Source organism: Scyliorhinus torazame, chromosome 1, assembly GCF_047496885.1.
Source record: "Scyliorhinus torazame isolate Kashiwa2021f chromosome 1, sScyTor2.1, whole genome shotgun sequence".
NCBI lineage: Eukaryota > Metazoa > Chordata > Chondrichthyes > Carcharhiniformes > Scyliorhinidae > Scyliorhinus > Scyliorhinus torazame.
The window spans coordinates 101,604,480-101,625,110 of record NC_092707.1 but is presented as its reverse complement, the minus strand read 5'-3'; the positions used below and the strand labels follow the sequence as shown (position 1 = coordinate 101,625,110).

The window sequence follows — 20,631 nt, the reverse complement described above, 5'->3', positions numbered from 1 at the left end:
AAAGGGATGCCCCAATGGAGGAGAAAAAGGTGGAGAGGTTTGAGAGAATTGCAAAGTCAGCTGGTGGTATGGCTGCCAATGGTGGGGTGGTGAGGGAAGGGACAAAGACAAGAGTTGGAGAATGCACTTATAGCCACATACACAGACACTCACTTTATGCAAGCTTATTTTAACATAAAGCTACCTAATTACCAACTTTGGGCCACATAAAATAAACAGAACAATCAGAAGCAACGTTTGAAGCAGCATAAATCATGGTACATAATTATACAGCAAGGGAACAAATACATGGCAAGTTAAACAGTAGACAGACTCCGCAGCCTGGTATTCACACTCCCGTGCCACAACCCCAAACCCAGAAATACCACATACTTACCCTGCTTGTTGGCCGCCATCCTACTTTCGTAAGAGGCTTAAGGACACTAAATGGCAGGAAGAAATAGAGAAAAGACAGAGGCCAGGAACGGAGCTTGAGTGCAGGTTTGGACATACAGCTCAACTGGCCTAACCTGCGTCGCAATGCCAGCTGGGGGAAATGTAACCTGTGGAATTATACATATACAGCTGGTCAGCCAATACAACAGCCCCAAACATAACGCATCAACCCCAAATATAACTTCAGCATCAAAATCCACTCTGCTCAGGGCTTGATGTTAGCTGGCCTGAATGGGGAGATTCATACACACGCTACTTTGTTGTTTCATGTTTATCTTTAATTTTCTTTTACCCCCACCACTTTTAAAAGAAACCTACATTTGTGCCAACTCGGAACATGGAAGATGACAGCGCCCAGGTGAAGTGTAGTAATTGAAATTTAAACGTCAAGGAGTGAAAAACTTCCACCAATCCAAGCCCATTCTTAACAGGGTCTTCTAAATTCCTGAGGTAGGGAAGTGATGTGTACAACAGATTAATTGCCGGACTGCAGTACTAATACAGTGAAAATGGCTCTCATTTCCCAGTTTAAAATCGGTTTCATTGAAAGCTTCCGATATTCTTGTAGCATTGCCACCTGATCAGTTCTTACAACTCCGTATATTCAATTTATCTTGCTGCACTTACTCGAACTGCTCCTTGCCAACCCAGTTCTTTAAAGATTTATTTGGTAGCTGGACGCAAGGGGCAGGGTGGGATGCCAAGGATTGTACACAGTTGCCATCCCACCACAGTGCCCCCAAAATGGCAGGCTTGGCAAATTAGACCAACATAAATGTCTCTCCTGAGCAAATCGTCAGGACACTGGGGAGAACTGCAAAAGCAATAAGAGATCCTCCAAAGCGAACCTACTGTTTGAGCAGATGATGTGGGGAAACTGACTTTGGTGATTCAGAATTGTTAAGACAATGAACAGCTTTGTCACTGCCAACCTCTGCTAATTACAACAGCACAAGGTCTAGAGTTCTAACATTGTTATAGTGACAGTTACACAGTGGGACAGTTACTTTGGGCATACATTGATAAGAAAGTTAGCCAGGCCTTGCAGAGACAGCAGAGGAGACTGCCCTGTAATGATGTCAGGTGAAAGAAAAGCTTTAGTTCCAAGGAGATTCTAGGAAAATCAGGAAACTTTTTCAATCACAATAGAGAGATTAAGAGGAGATCTCATTGAAGTGCTCAATGTTTTGGTCAAACAAATCAGAAAAAAGCTAATCCCTCTGTTTGGCACGGCAGCAATTTAGTGGAATATAAGGTTGGCAAAAAAATTGAGAGCTAAAACACATTAGGAATTACTGCCCAGCAACAGCCGGCTCTGTAATACTAGCTTTTACAAAAGGAAGTGGACAAAATTTTCGCAAAAATCAGAAAAGGGTAGGGGAATCGGACTACTGGCCACCTCTCTAAATGAGTTAGCATAGGCTTGATGGACCGATCGGCCATCTTCTACCCGGCATCATTTCAGCCAATTGTTTTGTAACAAAATTCTGTTAGATTGAACAACCTTCAGCAACCACAGAATTAATCTGAATCAGTCTGTGGATCATCCATGATGTTTAGTTAACTTAGGTGCCAGGTTGGAAGTATGGCAAACTTGGGGAGGTCATGGAGGGGCTGCGGGACCCTGAAACTGTCATGAGGGTGGAAGGCAGTGCCGATAGGATGTAACCATCTTATCCCATTTGATTTCATGCCATGTTGTGTGATCCAGCCACAAAGACAGCGAGCACAGGCTGCTCCTCAATCACAAGCCAACAACACTGGTCAACTAGGCGGCTGTTTCTGACCCCTGTTGGAGCAGCAATAAATGAGGACAAGCCTCAGTAAAACAGGGCTGAGTGAAGTGACCTACAGTACATGGAAGTTTTTCCTCCCCTTAAGTCACTGACCCGTGTTAAAGTGCAGCTTCATAAAACACTGGATTTGCCCGAGTACTCGCCAAAGCAGATACTCATCACTTGTGAGCTTGCACTGTCTCCCCGCAGGGTATACAGCTGTGGCAGGCAGTGCAACCCAGCTCACGTCCGCCTTTGACCGACACACATCCTCCAGTGGATGTTTTCCAATAGCAGTCAGGAGCACTGATGCACTTTTCATCCTGTGTGCCTAGAAAGGCTGACCCCCCCCCCCCCCCACAGCCCGAAGCACAGCTTGTGAATTGCTGCGGTATACAGTCTTCAATGATGGAACAGAGGGTGTTAAGTCAAATATGCACCCTTTAGGCTATAACGGATATCACGCTGTTAATTAATTTGGAAGAGAATGTGGAATAAATGGGCACCAAGACGGCAGTGCAGCACACTGGTGACCAGCTGAAGTTTAATCACAAAACCTCCCTGACAATGTTATACTCAATGACTGCCACTCTTCAAGCCAGGTATATTTAATCAGGAACCAAGTTTGATCTCATGGTGAAACTGGGTTAATTGATGGTACAGAGATCCTGGCTCTGGGTCACTGTCCGTGTGGTGTTTGCACATTGTCCCCGCGTTTGCGTGGATTTTGACCCCACAATCCAAAGATGTGCAGTGTAGGTGGATTGGCCACACTAAATTGCCCCTTAATTGGAAAAAATGAATTGGGTACTCTAAATTATTATTTTTTTAAATTGATGGCAGAGGTAAAGGTCAAGGAGCATAGGTGAAAATCCAGGATGGTCCACTGCAAGCTGTGATTTGAAGGGAGGCCGTTTGCTAGAAGCGCAGAATGTGAGAGCAACGGGTAAATGTAGGCCCTGAGGGCTGATCTACATCAGACAAGCAGAGATTCCACCCGAGGAGCAGAAAGAGAACAAGGGGCTGTGCTGCTGGGCGGGGGGGAGGAGATGAGAGGCCGGGCTGCTGTGGGATGAGGCCGGGCCCTGGCATCAGTGAAAATGGAGAGACCGGGACACGGCACTGGGGATGTGCCCAAATCTGGGTCTGCAGTGGTGACTGAGCCAGATCATGAGGTGTGTGAAAGGAATAGCTTATATCTATGACCAGTTTAATCTGGATAAATTTGCCTCCTTTAATGATTTGATTTTCACACTCAGTCATCCGGACTCGAAACGTTAGCTCCGTTCTCTCTTCACAGATGCTGTCAGGCCATCTGTGATCCAGTATTTTCTGTTTTTGTTTCAAATTTCAGCATCTGTAGTAATTTGCTTTTATACTAACATAAGCCTACTGTTTTCAAGTAGGTTTTCAAGGTCAGTTTAACATCAAGCCCTAAAGAATAACTTGCCAATGCAGAGCAACATTCATGAATAATTTCATTTCACTTTGTCCTAAAAACACAAGGCACAACCATATAATGTACTCCAGACTTGCATACCCCGGAACTCTCAGTCAAATACTTTGTAATCTGTAAAGAGATCCTGTGAGTTCTACATTGTTAGCAGTCACTCTTGGTACAAGAATTCTTGTTCTTCTACCGGGAACATGGTTTGTGTTTTGACAAGCCCAGTGTGGGTCGAGTGATCAAAGGGTTAAAATGTTAAAAGGTTGGAAAGCGGAGCGAACTTTGAGCATAGCAGTTTCATTCTGGGGCAGAAGTGATTGAAAAATCACCAGCTGAACACATTGAGTGAGAAGTGCCTAATGTTCTCTGGATATTCTGCTTTGATACATAAACAGCCTGCAGAGGAGAAGGGTGGTGGGGAAACAACAGCAGCTGCACTGGAGGGTCAACACCACTTCAGGAAGGTACTGCATCTTAATAGAGAGGGGAAAGCAAAGATCTCTACCCTCACTAAATATCAATGTGGCCTGGATAGCTGCAGGAGTGTCCCTCCATTTTAACCCACACAATGACACATCCCTTCAACTCCCACGATAACAGTCCCTCTACGTCCCTGTAGCAGATGAGGTGGCCCTTCCCCCTCTTTCACTGTTCCAACTCATTACAACCCCTCAATTTTATTGCCTTAATTCATTCATTAAATCTGGGCATGAATAAAACCCACTATTCGCCATCCTTTGCCAGTATTCCTGCTGCTGGCCCAGCAAACCTTCCCAAACTGTCCAGAGGAAATACAGCCAGCATCACTCACCAGAAACGCACCATCTCTGCTCGACAGTGCACACTTGCTGTGCACTCATTTAGCCGCGCTTCCCAAAACAAGGGCCATTTCCATCCCTCCCTCTCTCTACTGCAGAGAATACCCGGCCAATCAACAGCCAGCAGCATCACTGCAGAAGAACACCAATCCTCATCTCCTGCATCCCTCTCAGCATCAAACTGATAGCTTTACAAGCAATGAATCACAGTTCTGTCTTTGTTGTTCTGCTCAATTCCTGCTTACACCCTCCCCCTACTCTCATATCTTCCTTTGGTATTCTTTCTATCAACCGCCTCACATCTGCACACCCCCCCCCCCCCCCCCCCCCCACAAAACCCAACATGCCACTATAACACTTAATGGCACCCAGTCCACCACTTCCATATAACTACTTCATACAATCTTCCCCCCTAGCTAATTCCAGCAGCAAATCACTCCCTCCCGGCTAACTTACAGCAGGCAGCCACCCTCTCCCAGGCAACTCCAACAACTAACCTCTCCTCCCATGCCAACGTCTGCATTGACCCTTTCCATTCCAATTAACTCCAGCAGCTGCCCTCACCCAACATTCATGCTAGCAGGTACACTCTCCCTCCCAGCTAACTCCAGCCGGCACCCTCTCCCTCCCAGCTAACTATACAGGCACCCTTGCCCCCGCAGCTAACTCCAGCAGGCACCCTCTGCCTCCAGCAAGCACCCTCTCCCACCCAGTTAACTCTAGCAGGCATCCTCTCCCACCCAACTAACTCCAGGAAGCACCCTCTCCCTCCCAGCTAACTCCAGGAGCACCCTCTCCTGCTCAGCTAACTCCTGGAAGCACCCTCTCCCGCTCAGCAAACTCCAGGAAGCACCCTCTCCCTCCCAGCTAACACCAGGAGCACCCACTCCCGCCCAGCTAACTCCAGCAGGCACCTACTCCCTCCCAGCGAACTCCAGCAAGCACCCACTCCTGCCCAGCTAACACCAGCAGCTACTCTCTCCCTCCCAGCTAACTCCAGCAGCTACCCTCCCGCCCAGCTAACTCCAGCAGCTACCCTCTCGCGCCCAGCTAACTCCAGCAGCTACCCTCCCCCTCCCAGCTAACTCCAGCAGCTACCCTCTCCCTCCCAGCTAATTCCAGCAGGCACCCTCCCCTCCCAGCTAACTCCAGCAGCTACCCTCTCCCGCCCAGCTAACTCCAGCAGCTACCCTCCCCCTCCCAGCTAACTCCAGCAGCTCCCCTCCCTCGCAGGTAACTATAGCAGCTACCCTCTCCCACCCGGCCAACTCCAGCAGCTAACCTGACCCTCCTGACCACCTCCAGCAGCTAGCCTCTCCCTCCCGCCCACCTCCAGCAGCTAACGTCTCCCTCCCTCCCAACTCCAAAAGCTACCCTCTCCCTCCCAACTAACTCAGCAGCTACCCATCCTCCCAGCTAACCCCTGCAGCTACCCTCTCTCTACCAGCTAGCTCCTGCAGCTACCCTCCACCCCAGCTAACGCCAGCAACTACCCTCTCTCTCCCAGCTAACGCCAGCAGCTACCCTCTCCCTCCCAGCTAACGCCAGCAACTACCCTCTCTTTCCCAGCAAACGCCAGCAGCTACCCTCTCCCAGCTAACGGCAGCAGGTACCCTCGGTCTTCCAGCTAACTCCTGCAGCTACCCTCCACCCCAGCTAACGACAGCAGCTACCCTCTCCCTCCCAGCTAACGTCAGCAGCTACCCTCTCCCTCCCAGCTAACGCCAGCAGCTACCCTCTCCCTCCCAGCTAACGCCAGCAGCTACCCTCTCCCTCCCAACTAACCCTAGCAGCTACCATCTTCCTCCCAACTACTGCAGCTACCCTCTCCCTCCCAGCTAACGGCAACAGCCAACCTCTCACTCCCAACTTACCCCAGCAGCTACCCTCTTCCTCCCAACTAACACCTGCAGCTACTCTCTCCCTCCCAGCGAACGCCAGCAGTTACCCTCTTTTCTCCCAGCTACGCGTTTCCACCCAACTAACTACAGCAGCTACTCTCGTCCTCTCCCAGAGGCTATCCAGGCTACGAGCTGTTACACCGCAGCATGTAACGGCGACGACTGGGTCAGGCAGGGGCTTTCGGTTCTGCAGGTCCCATTACATAGAGAGATATAAAGAGATATCCTCCACAGTACCTGAAGCGTGCTCGCCTGCTAGAGCCAGCAGCATTAGACACCACCGAGCCTTCGGCTTCTTGCAGCTCTGCCTGGCTTGCATCGGTGCAACGTGATCTCCGGACATGAATTTTAACTCTGTGCAGGTTGTAACATGTAGAGGCACTATTATGCAAAGATTTACGACATCTCACCATTTCCCTCCCTTCAGCGCCGCCGGCTGCTGCTGTTGTTGCTGCTGGTTTGATTGACACATGACCCGGGGATTAGAACCTGGATTTCCCGTGAGGGCGGGGGACGAGAGAAAGAGCAACCGGCAGTGACGTCACTCGCGCGTTCCCCCTGTCACCAGCAAACGGATGTCCAAGGGAAAGGTAGTCTGGAACCGGCACCTAAACAGAGAGAGCGGCCCGGTCACAAACACTCTTCACCATCAATACAGTCTGACAGAGCCCTCATGTCCCTCTGCTTATCGGCTTTCTTTTTCATTATGGTCCATAGAATTCCGGAAGTGTAGGGGCCAGCCATTCGGCCCATCGCGTTCCGCACTGATCCTCTGAAAGAGTACCCTATCGGCCTACTCTCCCATCGGCAGCCAGTTACACATTCCTATCAGTCAGCATGTCACAAGGAGGCCATTCAGCCCATCCAGTCTATATTGACTCTGCAAGCCAATCCATTCCCCCACCCGCTCTTTATCCCTCTGCTCGAAGGAGAACCCTACATTTTCCAATCTAAACATGTGGCTTAAAATCTCTGGAACCATTCTGTTAAACCTCCTCTGCATCTTTACTATGACGACCAAAACAGGACCCAATATACTGGTTATTCCAAGGTAAAGAAGTTTCTCAAAAAATCCTGAATTATATTTATCTCCACACCACAAAAATAAATATTTTCTCTACTTCTATCCCCATCTAAACCCATCCATAATTTGAGAGTGAGCGAGATTGAATCGGGTGACCCCTCAACTTTTCTGGAGATAAGCACCCCAGCATGTTCAAACTTTCCTGATAGTTACAGTCTCAGTACTGTTATCACCACAATCATTTTTTCCTGTGCTTCTACATCCAATGTATCTCCAATAGGACAGTCTCTAACTCCCAGGTTACCTACTACGTATTGCTGAATATTATATGAATTAACATTGACTTTTGATTCCCTTCCCCCTCCCCTCAAATTATGGGCCAGAAAAAAAAATATCACAGCCCAGAGCAAACACAGGATTCTTTTACCCAGGTAAGAAGCAGCACCCAGAGGGGAAGACAGGCAAATTGTCAAGCATTTTGATACAGTACAAGGAATGTGACAATAGGCTAACTGATTGATATTCCTCTTCCGAGACACAGGTTAGGGGACTCTCCCACTGGTGTTTGCATGACCTCCATACCTCAAATGAAGACAAATTTGTGGATCAGTTATAACCTGAAGGAGGGCATCAGAATCCTACGGCTGAATTTTCCCAACCTTGGGTGTGGAAAATATCACAAAACTGTATCAGTACATCTTCCCGACACATTCCTGCTGCTGGGGAAGTCGCCCAGTTGGGTCAAGACACAGATTGGCTGTCCACTTACTGACAATTTAAGTAATTAGGACTCCAGTTTGAGATGATATTTCTGGCTCATTGGCATTTTGTTGCCAGCAGAGGGGGTTGGGGGGGATTGCTAACTCAATACAAATGGCCTCCCTATTGCAGGATGAGGTGAAGGTCATCAGAGCTGGAATCTCTGTGCCCTACTGACTGGACCACAGGAAGGAAAGCCACATCCCGCGGTCACAATGATTATCCCAGAGAGTCTTCCGCTCCTTTCCGTGGGGTCTGCCAACCATTCCCCACTCTGAAAGATTGCATTATTTTAACTCCGAGGGTGCCTTCATTTTGAGGTACTCTTGTCGTCAATGCTGTAGCTACTCTGGCCTGGCTCCCAGAAAGTCTGCTATTTGGTCCAGATGTTGGGGTCCTGAAGCTCAAAAGGAATTACACAACTACCACTGCATAATGCACAAGCAATTTGATCCAGCCCCTAGAAAAAACACTGAGCAAACATGAAAATTTGTAATACATAGAGATTTACATGTTCGGAATTCAATGAGAGCGCAGAGCCCCGCTGGTTGGACACAAGTGGGAGGATCTCTCACTCTGCCCTGGTAGCGCACGGGGATCCCATATTCAAGTCCCTATTCTCCTGAGTTTGCTCTTCTCTGTTGTTGCATTAATGTTGACCTACAGCCCTGGGTTGGGACTTGCATATTTCTCCTGCCTTTAATGCAATAAAACATCACATGGTGCTTAATAGGAGCACTTTCAAACAAACAGGGGGAGATAAGGAGACTGAGGGCGAGCAACAGCAAGATAGAGGGAGCTCACATGTACAAGTCTGGAAAGATAAGAATTGAATGATGCCAGCAAACTATGAACTTTCTTTCTTTAAATCGGAGGGATAATTATTGTAGTGAAAGGAAATCCCTCAGCTATAATTCGTATTACTGCTGCAACTTGGGATTTTTTTGAAAATATTTTTATTGGAATTTTTGCACTTAATATCAAAACTTTGCAGAATATAAAAACAATAATAACCAAAATAACAACAGCAACACAAGTATCACAAGCTGCCATCGTGGCTATGACAGTAGTCCCAGTGCTATCATTTCCCTACATTATTTACATTGGTGTGTATCTCAGTTTTTTTAAAAAAAGTGTTCTTATTGCAACTTTTAGGAATAAGACTTGTACACAACTTTACATACGTATTTACAATTACAGCCAAATACATAATTACATTTGTTTTGTGTGTGGGGGGCCGGGGGGGGGGGAAAGAAGAGGTGAAGTGAGATTCCTGTTCCACCCTAGAGTTCTGGAGGGAGGTTAGGATGGTCCACCTTCCTGGTTTGGCCCGTGTGGGAGGGATCTGTGTCCCCTTCTGCGACTGGCCTCCCTCACCATTCCTTCTCTGCTCTTAGTGAGTTCCCTTTCATCCAGGTGGTGCCCCCTGCCCCCCACTTCCCTATCCCTCCCCCCCTAGTTAGTTGCTGGTTATGAACAGGTCTGCAGAGGTTTGTGAACTTTGTCAACATGTCATGGAATCTCTCCTTGGACCCCCTTATCGAGAATCTTTTGGGGTTTTCTAGTTGCAGGAATGTGGCCAGGTCTGAGAGCCACTCCAAGGCCCTGGGTAGCATTGTCAACTTGCAGCATAGCAGAAGTCTCCGCTTCGCAATCAGTGAGGCGAAGGCCAGGACGTCTACCCCTTCCCTGTCCAGAGCTCTGGATGCTCTGACATCCCGAAGACCGCCACAGATGGGCACGGCTCCATCTCGACTCCTACCACTCTGGACATAGCCTCGAAAAAGGCCGTCTAGAACTCAAGAGTCTGGGGCAGGACCAGATCGTGGTTGTAGTTGGCCATTCCCTCGACACCACCCACACCTATCTTCCACCTCCGGGAAGAACCTGCTCATATTGGTCTTAGTAAGGTGCACTTTGCACCACCTTGAGCTGCATCAGGCCAAGCCCGGCGCAGGGGTGGAGTTGATCCTATGCAGTGCCTCAATTCAGAGTCCTGCTATCTCCATGCCCCAGCTCCTCCTCCCATTTCCATCTGGTCTCGTCCAGTGGGGTCCTGATTTGTTTCTATGAGTCGTCTGTAGATGTTGCCACATTTGTCGTCCCCTAAACAGCCCAACCCTACCATTGTGTTGGGATTTTTGCTTACCAAGTATTGTAAAGTATATTGGAGAGAAAGACCATGCTACTGTTTTAGTTCCACATGGACCTCCTCCCATCTTACCTTATGTCTGCATATCCTGCTATTACCCCATTTACACATTTATCTTTCAGAGTATTTGGTCTTCCATATTCTTCCCATGAAAATGTATTAATTAATATTAATCTATAGTGAAACTCATCAACCAATTATACACCCATTCTGCAAAGTTATTAATGTCTTGCTGTATTTTGTCTCACTCCTCCTCAATATTGATGGCAACCTCTCCAATCTGGCAGGATGTGCAAATTTGTTTTTAAACTGTATAATTGTGAAACCATTGACTGTAAGCTGCATACCTCTACCTCCGGCACATATCCCTGACACTAGACACTAATCTCCAAAGTCCATCTTCTCTACTCATTTAGCAATCATTCTATGATAGCCATCGCAAGAATTTAAAAAAAAATTCTTTCATGGGATGTGGGCGGAGCTGGCTTAGTCAGCATTACTTGTCCTCGATGTGGTGGTGGTGACCTGCCTTCTTGAAACACTACATCCTCTGTGCTTTTAGAGAGGGAGATCCAGGATTTTGACCCAGCGACAGTGGTGGAACGGTGATATATTTCCAAGTCAGGATGATGTGTTTCTTGGAGGAACTTGCAAGTGGTAGTGTCCCATGTAACTGCTGCCTGTGTCCTTCAAAGTGGTAATGGTCGTGACTTTGGAAGTTGCAGTCAAATGGACCTTGGTCAGTTGCTATACTGCACCTTGTAGATGGTACACACGACTGCCAGTGTGTGTGATGGGAGGGAATGTTTAAAATAGTGGAGGCGGGGGGGGGGCAATGGAGCATGCCATTTTGTCCTAAATGGTGTCCAGCTTCTTGAGTGTTACTGGAGCTCCACTCATCCAGCCAAATGCAGACTATTCCATCACACTTCTGACTTGTGTCTTGAAGATAGTGGACAGGCTTTGGGGAGTCAGGAGGTGAGTTACACACCGTAGAATTTCCAGCCTCTGACCTGCTCTTGTAGCCACAGTATTTATATGGCTAATCCAGTTCAGTTTCTGGTCAATGGTAACCCCCAGAATATTGATAGAGGGGGATTCAGTAATAGTATTACCATTGAATGTCATGGGGAAATGCTTAGATTCTCTCTTGGTGGAAATGGTGTTTACCTGGCTTTTATGTGGCACAAATATTACTGGCCATTTGTCATTCCAAGCCTGAATGTTGTCCAGGTCTAGGTGCATATTGGCACAGACTACTAGTATCTGAGGAGTTGTGAATGGTGCTGAACATTGTGCCCTGAATATCAGCAAATATCTGACCTTATGATGAAAGGTCATTGATGAAGCAGCTGAAGGTGGTTGGGCCTAGGTCACTACCAAAGGAACCCCTGCAGTGATGTCTTGGGATGGAGATAATTGACCCCCAATAATCACAAACATCTTCTTCCATGCTAAGTATGACCCAATCATTGGAGACTTTTCCCTGAGTCCCATTAACCAGTTTTGCTTGTTCTCCTTGATATCAAGGGCAGTCACTCTCACCTCGCATTGGACCTATTATGCTCGTGGCTGTTTTTAAGAAAACAGTATTGTAACTGTTTTTTAAGTCATCAATGAAACTTTGGTGGCCACTAATGCAGAACGTCTATTTTTAGCCAAAATATCTGCTACCTTGGAACACAATTTTTCAACAACTGGAACTAACTTCTATCTTTGAATAACTACAGCATAGAGTAAACTTTCATTATGAGATTTTACAGCACAGGCGTTCACATCCAACTCATCCACCAGTTAATTTCACAGTATTCCAGAAAATATCAACTTCTAGAAACAGGTACCCAAATTATGTAAAACATTAAACATTTGCTGGAACATCTTACCTCTGAACACAAGCTGCAATGTGAGGAATCCCAGAATTGCGTGAACTTTTATGCTGCATCTAATCCATGCTGCATTTGCCCTGTGTGTGTTTTGCTGTCAGTTAATTACGCTGGCTTAGCAAAGTCTGTGTCTAACCTATTTTCTGACCCTCTGAATGATATGGCACTGTGGAGTAAAAGTTTTACCCTGGATCTAACCTGTATATGAAATTAAACGGAATGATGCTGGAGATACTCAGCAGTCCAGTGGCATCTGCAGAGTTAACATTTCAGGTTGAGATGACCGGTGAACTAATTCTGATGATTGGTCATCTCGACCTGAAATGTTAACTGTTTCACAACGCAGACCATCTGAACTGGAGTATTTCCAATACTTTGTGTTTATATTTCGGACTTCCAGCAGCCAAAGTATTTTGCTTTTGCATAATTGTGCTAAACATGCCCTGGGCCTGTTTGATGGACCAGAGCAGGAGAAAGAGAGTGCGATGTTCAGTAATAAGCGCAGGTAGAGGCTACCTAACAAGGCTGCCAGTTTTAAAAAAAAATTACAGTAGGGAAACCCCATGCGAGAAACGGAAGCTGCTGTTCAGAGAGCTCAGTGAAATCTTTTGTTTGATGTATCAGGGGATGATAATGAGCTAACTCTGTACAAAGGCCACACTTGATACCTTCCAGGAAATATAGAGTCATTCAGTATTTATTCCTGGGGTTGAACACTAACGCAGGCACGAACATGCAAACGGAAACACCTTCCCTTAAACAGAGCTGCTTGAAGTTTGAGAATGACGTGACCATCTAAATTCTAAAGGATGATTTCCCCCATGGGTCAACTACAGCAGAAAGCTGTATCAGTGTTGCACACATCGCCATGACTCTGGCTTCAATTCACACTTTTAGAACCTCTGCTCGAGGGATGGTAGGGGTTTTCACAAGTGACTTTGCTAAGCCAGCATAATTAAAAACTAAAACCGATTCCTTAACATTACTGGAGTACTGGAAGACACACACACATAGGCTTGTATTCATATAGCGTATTTCACAACCGCAAATCATCACAAAACACTTTACAGACAATGGGTACTTTAGGAATATAGTAACACTGGTAATGGAGTCAATTTGCACGCAGCATGCACCGATAAACATAAATGATAGGGAGGGGGCAGTCGGCAGTTTGTGGAGGGATGGGGAAGGGAGAGTCGGCAGTTTCAGGGGTGGAGAGGGGAGAGACTCGACAGTTTCTGGAGTGGGGAGGGGAGAGACTCAACAATTCTGGGGTGGGGAGGGGAGAGACTCGACAGTTTCTGGGGTGGGGAGGGGAGAGACTCGACAGTTTCTGGGGTGGGGAGGGGAGAGAGTCAGCAGCTTCGGGGGGGGGGGGAGAAAGAGAGTCTGCAGTTTCAGGGGGGGGGGGGGAAAGAGAGTCGGCAGTTTCACTGGGGAGGGGAGAGAGTCAGTAGTTTCAGGAAAGGAGGTTAGGAATTGCAGATACAGCACAGGGAACATTGCAGTTGTGGTTACAATGATAGAACTAGCCAGCTTAAAGCAGAGGTTGATATTTTAGTGACAGCAATTCAGAGAGAGGCTTCTAGCAAGTAGTGGTAGCATTGATTGGTACTTTGATAAACATTTAGACTCTCTTCAGTTTCATTCAACAGAAAGTACCATAAGTTGCATTAAAGCAACCAAACGACAAATACCAGCCACCCTCAATAAAAGTCAAGTTGCCACAGACTGCTTTCCTCTTTGAGGGAGAGTTGACTGGTAGTGATTCAACCTGTGCATCACTACACCTCAGCTGAGGGGCAAGGTTGAGAAGACAGGGCCATCATGAATAACCTCAGCTGGTACAGGAATTGAACCTGTGCTGCTGGCTGCGCTCTGCATCACGAACCAGCCATGCAGCCAACTGAGCTACACTGGCCTCAGTCCACTTGTGCAGGAAATATCCTGCCTCTCTCTATACAGATATCCCCACAACAGACCAGCCAAGAATGGGAACTCACCAGGGAATGGGTGGAATTGGATGATCTGCATCACAGCAACAGCCGGCTACATTGCCAATGAAATACTTTCTTGTATCTTCAGCAGTATGTTGCCCATCTCTGCTGCTACCACTCCCCTTCTGCCAATAAGACTCATTTATACTTTGGAGATTTAAAACCATCTTTAACTCTTGCCACAAGTTCTGTACTTCCACCACAAACTCTTCATACTCCTCAGTCATTCTCTCAGTGAGCACCAGCCTGTCTGCAATGTTGGTGACCAATTTGACCCCCAAGCTAAGCTGTCACCACCATATTCGTTATCATGAAGACCGCCCAATTTAACAGAGTCCATGGCCGTGCGTCAACCCATCTTTTGACAAAATTTACATCCCTCCAGACAGGTACAAATGTAATCACAAGGTTAAAGGCGTGTTGGATTATAAGAGAAAGGAAATGATCCTTCAGCTGTACACAGCTTTGCTCAGACCCCATCTGGAACAGTATTTCAGTTTTTGGACACTGCACCACAGGAAGGAGAGATTTTGGGGATACCAGAACGATACCAGGACTGAAAGGAATTAAGCTGCGGGGCACTTAGTTTGTACTGCATTTCCATTGAGGGATGATCGAATAAAGGTGTTTAAAACAATAAAAGGGTAGCATGCTTAAAAACTAATTTTCCTTTGCTGGGTAAATCAGAGTCCATGGGGCACAATCTTCAAATTAAAGGTTAGGTCATTTAGGTTTTCTTTTCCACACAAGGGGTTGTAAAAATCTGGAATATTTACTCCCAAATGCTGTGATTGTTGGTTCAATTGAAAATAGCAAAACAGATCAATAAATTATTTTGCAATGGAATATGGATCAACGGTGCTTAGAAAGAGTTAAGCTATAAGCCATGATCACAGTTAGTGTCAGAAACTTGAGGGGTTAAATAGCCCACTACTGTTCTTGTGTTCCAGACAGTATGTTCTTGCTGTCTTAGCCATCCCTCCATTTTCTATCCTTTAGAAACCTCAGCTCCTCTTAAGCCTTGCTGATGTATCTATCAGGCACCAGGTCCTGCTCACCTGTCACTCCTGTGCACCCAAACCTATGAGGTTCTCAAGGCCCCAACCGTGCTCCAATTTATAATTCTTATCCTCGTGTTTAAACCCTCCCATGGCCTTGGTCTTTTGTATCTTTAATATCCTCCCCTAACTCTCCATTTCACTGATCCTCACCTCTTGTGCATTCTCCCGCCTCTCACTCCACCATTGTTTAGTGTTCAGTGACAAAGCCCCCCATTCTCTAACATTCTCTTCCTCATAATCATCTTTTTCCTTTTTTTTTAATAAAAAGATCCTCATTCACATTTATCTCTTCAACTAAGATTTTTATTCACCTTTCCTCGTTTGGTTTAGCATTCCCTTTTTACATTATCTAAACATCCTAGCCTGTCCCTTCCCAGGATCAAAGGCACTAAAAAAATGCAAGTTGTCGTTTTAAGTCTGTCTGGACAGACTTTCAAAACTACTGCCCAGTTTTCCACATTTTCTTTTCATGTGTTCTCACCACTGGCTCCCCACGTCCATGTAAATCAACTTATAGAGCCCTATACTTGCCTTCAAGTGGCCCTCTGGCTGACAATCCTATCTCAACAATTGCCGTGACCTCAATTCATCATCTAGCCATTTGCGTGCCAGAAATCTCTTTGCTTTGACTCCTCCCTTCCCTTTCATAGAAACATAGAAAATAAGAGCAGGAGGAAACCATTCGGTCCTTTGAGTCTACTCCGCCATTTATTACGATCATGGATGATCATCCAACCCCTATATTCCTTTGATCCCCTTCGCCCCAAGTGCTATATCTAACTGCATCAGAAGTCTCATTAAGGTTTGCCTTTTCAACTGCTTTCTCAGCTCACCCCCTAAACCTAATCTGCATACACCCACCCATTTGGGGTTCCCTGCCATTTGCTCAATCTGGAAAGGGCTCTGCAACGTGTCCTTAGCACCAGGAGCTTCACACAAAAACAGCCTCCATTCCAGCCTCGGCAAAAAGAAACAGTCCATATTCTCTTTTCACTACAGATTTCTTGGGCTCTTCGTTCTCGGTTTCAAAACAAAGGCTTTAAAAAAAATTAATTGGAATTTTTCAAGGCCGAACATCCTTTCTTGCAAAAACATTTTCCACCTTTAGTTACTCAATAAAATAATCTATTTTGTTTCAATGCAAAGTTTAGGGGAAAAACGAAACTGGGTATCTAAAGTAAGTGATCTGGAGCAGTTTAAAATATTCTGATAACATTGCAGTGTGGTGCCAAGGATGTCTGTGCATCGAAAGATACCATTATAAATGTATGTTCTTTTTTGTCAATCTGTTACAAAACATGATGCCAAGTGAAGACTATACAACAAAGGTGAGTGATACGGATTAGTAAATCATCTCCTTGAAATATATATAAAACCATGGGATCGTGAGGATTAATTTCTCTGAGATTTTCCTGCATATCTGCCCTTCTATCTCTCCCTGTTTGGGGGCCGATAATACACTCCCAGTAATGTGTTTGCCCCCTTTTTGTTTCTAAGATTAGTGTTCATTACGGAGGAGGATGCTGTAGGTATAAAAATCAGCGAGGGGGACCGTGACGTACTTGAACAAATTAACATCGCGAGGGAGGAGGTATGAACGGTTTTAGCGGACTTAAAAGTGGCTAAATCCCCAGACCCAGATGAGATGTATCCCAAGCTGCTGTGGGAGGCAAGGGATGCAGAAGCTTTGACACTAATTTTCAAATCTTCTCTGGCCACAGGGGGGGCAGGGGGTACCAGAGGACTCAAGGACAGCTAATGTAGTGCAATTATTCAAGAAATGTGGTAGGGATAAACCAAGAAATTACAGGTCAGTGGGTGAAACTTCAGTGGTAGGGAAACTATTGGGAAAAGTTCTGAGGGACAGAATTGATCCCCACTTGGGGGTGGGGGCAAGGATTAATCAAGGATAGTCAGCATGGCTTTGTCAAAGGGAGATCATGTCTTACAAATTAGATTGAATTTTTCAAGGTGATGACTAGGTGTATAGATGAAGATAGTGCAGTTGATGTAGTCCACATGGACTTTCGTAAGGCTATTGACACGGTCTTGCATGAGAAACTGGTTAAGAAGGTAAGATGGGATCCAGGGCATTTTGGCAAATTGGGTCTAAAATTGGCTTTGTGGCAGGAGGCAGAGGGTGATGGTCAAAGGTTATTTTTGTGACTGGAAGCTTATGACCCGTGGTGTTCCACAGGGATCGGTGTGTTGTGCTTTTTGGAGTGTACATTAATGATCTGGATATGAATATAGGAGGTATGATGAGTAAGTTTGCAGATGAGACAAAATATGGTGGTGTGGTAAATGGCAAGGAGGAAAGCCTTAGAGTACAGGGCAATACAAACAGGCTAGTTAGATAGGCAGAACAGTGGGAAATTAAATTCAACCCTGAAAAGTGACAGGTAATGAATTTTGGAAGGACTAACCAGGCAAGTGAATATACAATTAATGGTAGGACACTTGGAAGTACAGAAGAGCAGAGGGTTCTTGGTGTGCATGTCCATAGACCCCTGAAGACAGCAGATATGTAGATAAAGTGGTTAAGAAGGCATATGGGATACTTGCCTTTATTAGCCAAGACACAGAATATAAGAACAGGGAAGCTTTGATGGAGCTGTATAAAACACTGGTTAGACCACAGCTGGAGTACTGTGTGCAGTTCTGGTCACCACACTATAGGAAGGCTGTGATTGCACTCATGGGGGTGCAGTGGAGATTCACCAGGATGTTGCCTTGGCTGGAGTGTTGCATTTAATAAGGGAGACTGGATAGGCTGGGGACATTTTCCTTGGGAACAGGGAGGCTTGGGGGTGGGGGGTTTGACACAACAAGATTGAGGTGTATAATATTATGGGGGACATAGCTAGGGTGGGTAGGAAGGAACTTTTCCCCTTAGTGGAGGGGTCAATAACCAGGGGCATAGATTTAAGATAAGGAGCAAGAGGGTTAGCGGGGATGTGATGGTCCTCTTTTCGTAACCCGCAAGCCTGCAGCAGCATTGCCTCATGTGCTGTTGAGCTACATGATGATGCGAGCAGTAAACATTATTCACAGCAGGAGTCCAAGGTGTCTATATCATCCAGAACAGGGCACTGCCCAAATACCTGATGTCTAGAAATTGCTGCGAAAAGCGACACTACCAGACCTGAAATTGGTCTATGCCATCTTGGAGGAAGTAGAATGGTATTTCCTCCCAATATTGCAACAAAAGTTGCAGTTTATGCATTCTTGAAATTATCTCCCAGCTTCTGACTTGACACATTTCGAACAAATTTTCACAGTGCTCCAAATATCATATCAGGTTATACCAGCTCATTCAGGTTTCAGGGACTCATCCTGGGAAAGAGGGTCTCTTTGATTTAACTAGAAAGTTAGCATCAGTCAGCAAACTCGCTACCGGTTATGGAATGGTTTAATTTTCAGGCTGGACAGAATTAGATGACTGAAGGCAGGACTCTGGTTGCCACTTGTCCCAGCATCTCTGACCCATCAATGGGAAAATCGATCTGGGTTTGTGCGGTGAGGTGAGATCAGGCTCCAGTGTGATGCCCTCCACAATCTCGTAGCCTGTGACAACCCTGGTGGCCTTGCTGGGAAGCGATGTGCAGCTCACAGACTAGACGGGCACTCTGTGCAAAGTTATCGGATTTCAACTAGACACTGAAGGGAATACAGCAATTGGTATCAATGTCCCTGGGATAGACACTGGGGAAGTTGGTAGAGGTGAGGAACAGCAGCAGGGATCATATTCCTTAGTGGACAGAAGCAGGTTCAGATGTGATGGCTCGTGTTTCAAACAACCTTCAGCATTCACCATCTCGGCTAACACAAGGAGAGTAGCCACTTAGAACTAATGGTGCCAGAGAACCACACCCGGCAGGCACTAGCAACTGGTATTCACAGAACCACATCTGGCAGGCACCAGCAGCTGGCACCCATCGAACCACACCTGGCAGGCACCAGAAACTGGCACCCTTAGAACCACACCCGACAGGCACTAGCAGCTGCCACCCTTAGAACCACACCCGGCAGGCACCAGCAGCTGGCACCCATCGAACCACACCCGGCAGGCACCAGAAACTGGCACCCTTAGAACCACACCCGACAGGCACTAGCAGCTGCCACCCTTAGAACCACACCCGGCAGGCACCAGCAGCTGGCACCCTTAGAACCACACCCAGCAGGCACCAGCATCTGACACTCTTAGAACCACACCCGGCAGGCACCAGCAGTTGGCACTCTTAGAACCACACCAGACAGGTTCCAACATGGTCAGAAAAAGAAAAGGATGCTAAACTGTCAAGTTTACAAAACCACGATCCTTCCCTATATAAAGGAATCCTCAAATCTTTAAGAACTAGAAAGCTAAAATGATAATTAGTTTTTTTTTAAAAAACGGAGCTAGTCCAATTTTGTACACAAGATTTTTATTATACATTTAAGGGATGTGGGCTTCGATGGCTAGGCCCAGCCCTAATTACCCTTGGGATGGCAGTGGTGAGCTGCCACCTTGAACCGCTGCAATACATTAAATGAAGGTACACCTAGTACTGTTAGGGTCAGAGTTCCAGGATTTTGATCCAGCGACAGAGAAGGAACAGCAATATATTTGCTCGTCAGGATGTGAGTGGCTTGGAGGGGAACTTGCAGGTGGTGGTGTCCCCAAGTATCTTCTGGCCCTTGTCCTTCTAGATGATAGTGGGTTCAGAAGGTGTTGCCTAAGGAACCTTACGTTCCTGCAGTGCATCCGGTGGTGGAGGGAGTGAATGTTTGTGGAAGAGGTGGCAACCACGTGTGTTGCTTTGTCCTAAACGGTGTCGACCTTCTTGAGTGTTGTTGAAGCTGCACTCATCCAGGTAAGTGGAGAGTATTCCATCACACTCCTGCCTTGTGCCTTGTAGATAGAATCATAGAATTTACAGTGGAGAAGGAGGCCATTTGGCCCATCGAGTCTGCACCGGCCCTTGGAAAGAGCACCCTACTCAAGCCCTCGCCTCCACCCTAGCCTCTCAACCCAGTAACCCCACGTAACTTTTTTGGACACTAAAGTCAATTTAGCATGGCCAATCCACCTAACCTGCACATCTTTGGATGGTGGATCGGCATTGGAGATACACGAGACAAGTTTTTAAAAATATATATTTTTTATTCTCCTTTTTCACATTTTCTCCCAAATTTACACCCACCAATAAACAATAATCAGTAAAAAATGTCAATTACCCATATCAATAACAACGATCCCATCCTCCCACCGAACCCCAAACATTAGCCCGCATGTTCACATTGTCATGTGAGAGTACCTTTAAGACATGGATGTTTAAGCAATGTACCTTTAAGAAAACAGTGATGTCAGAGAGTGGGTGGAGCTGAGGTCAGGTC

The 20,631-nt window shown here is 46.4% G+C and overlaps 1 protein-coding gene across 12 annotated transcripts in view; it reads right to left on the bottom strand.

Moving 5' to 3' along the window:
• The window catches only part of pisd (phosphatidylserine decarboxylase), a 209,295-nt gene that overhangs the window by 25,642 nt on the left and 163,022 nt on the right, over nucleotides 1–20,631 (bottom strand). For 3 of the 12 annotated variants that reach the window (XM_072498811.1, XM_072498800.1, XM_072498807.1), the window contains exons 2-3: nucleotides 6,787–6,984; nucleotides 377–542 (exon numbers count right to left, since the gene is read on the bottom strand). The exons of 5 other annotated variants lie outside the window; for them this stretch is intronic. In XM_072498811.1, the coding sequence (XP_072354912.1) occupies nucleotides 377–542; nucleotides 6,787–6,848 (228 nt within the window). In that variant the 5' untranslated portion in view covers nucleotides 6,849–6,984. Of the gene's footprint in view, nucleotides 1–376; nucleotides 543–4,468; nucleotides 4,559–6,613; nucleotides 6,985–20,631 lie in introns of those variants that run through there. 4 more of the 12 variants (XM_072498845.1, XM_072498854.1, XM_072498767.1 and 1 more) reach the window with 3 other exon arrangements.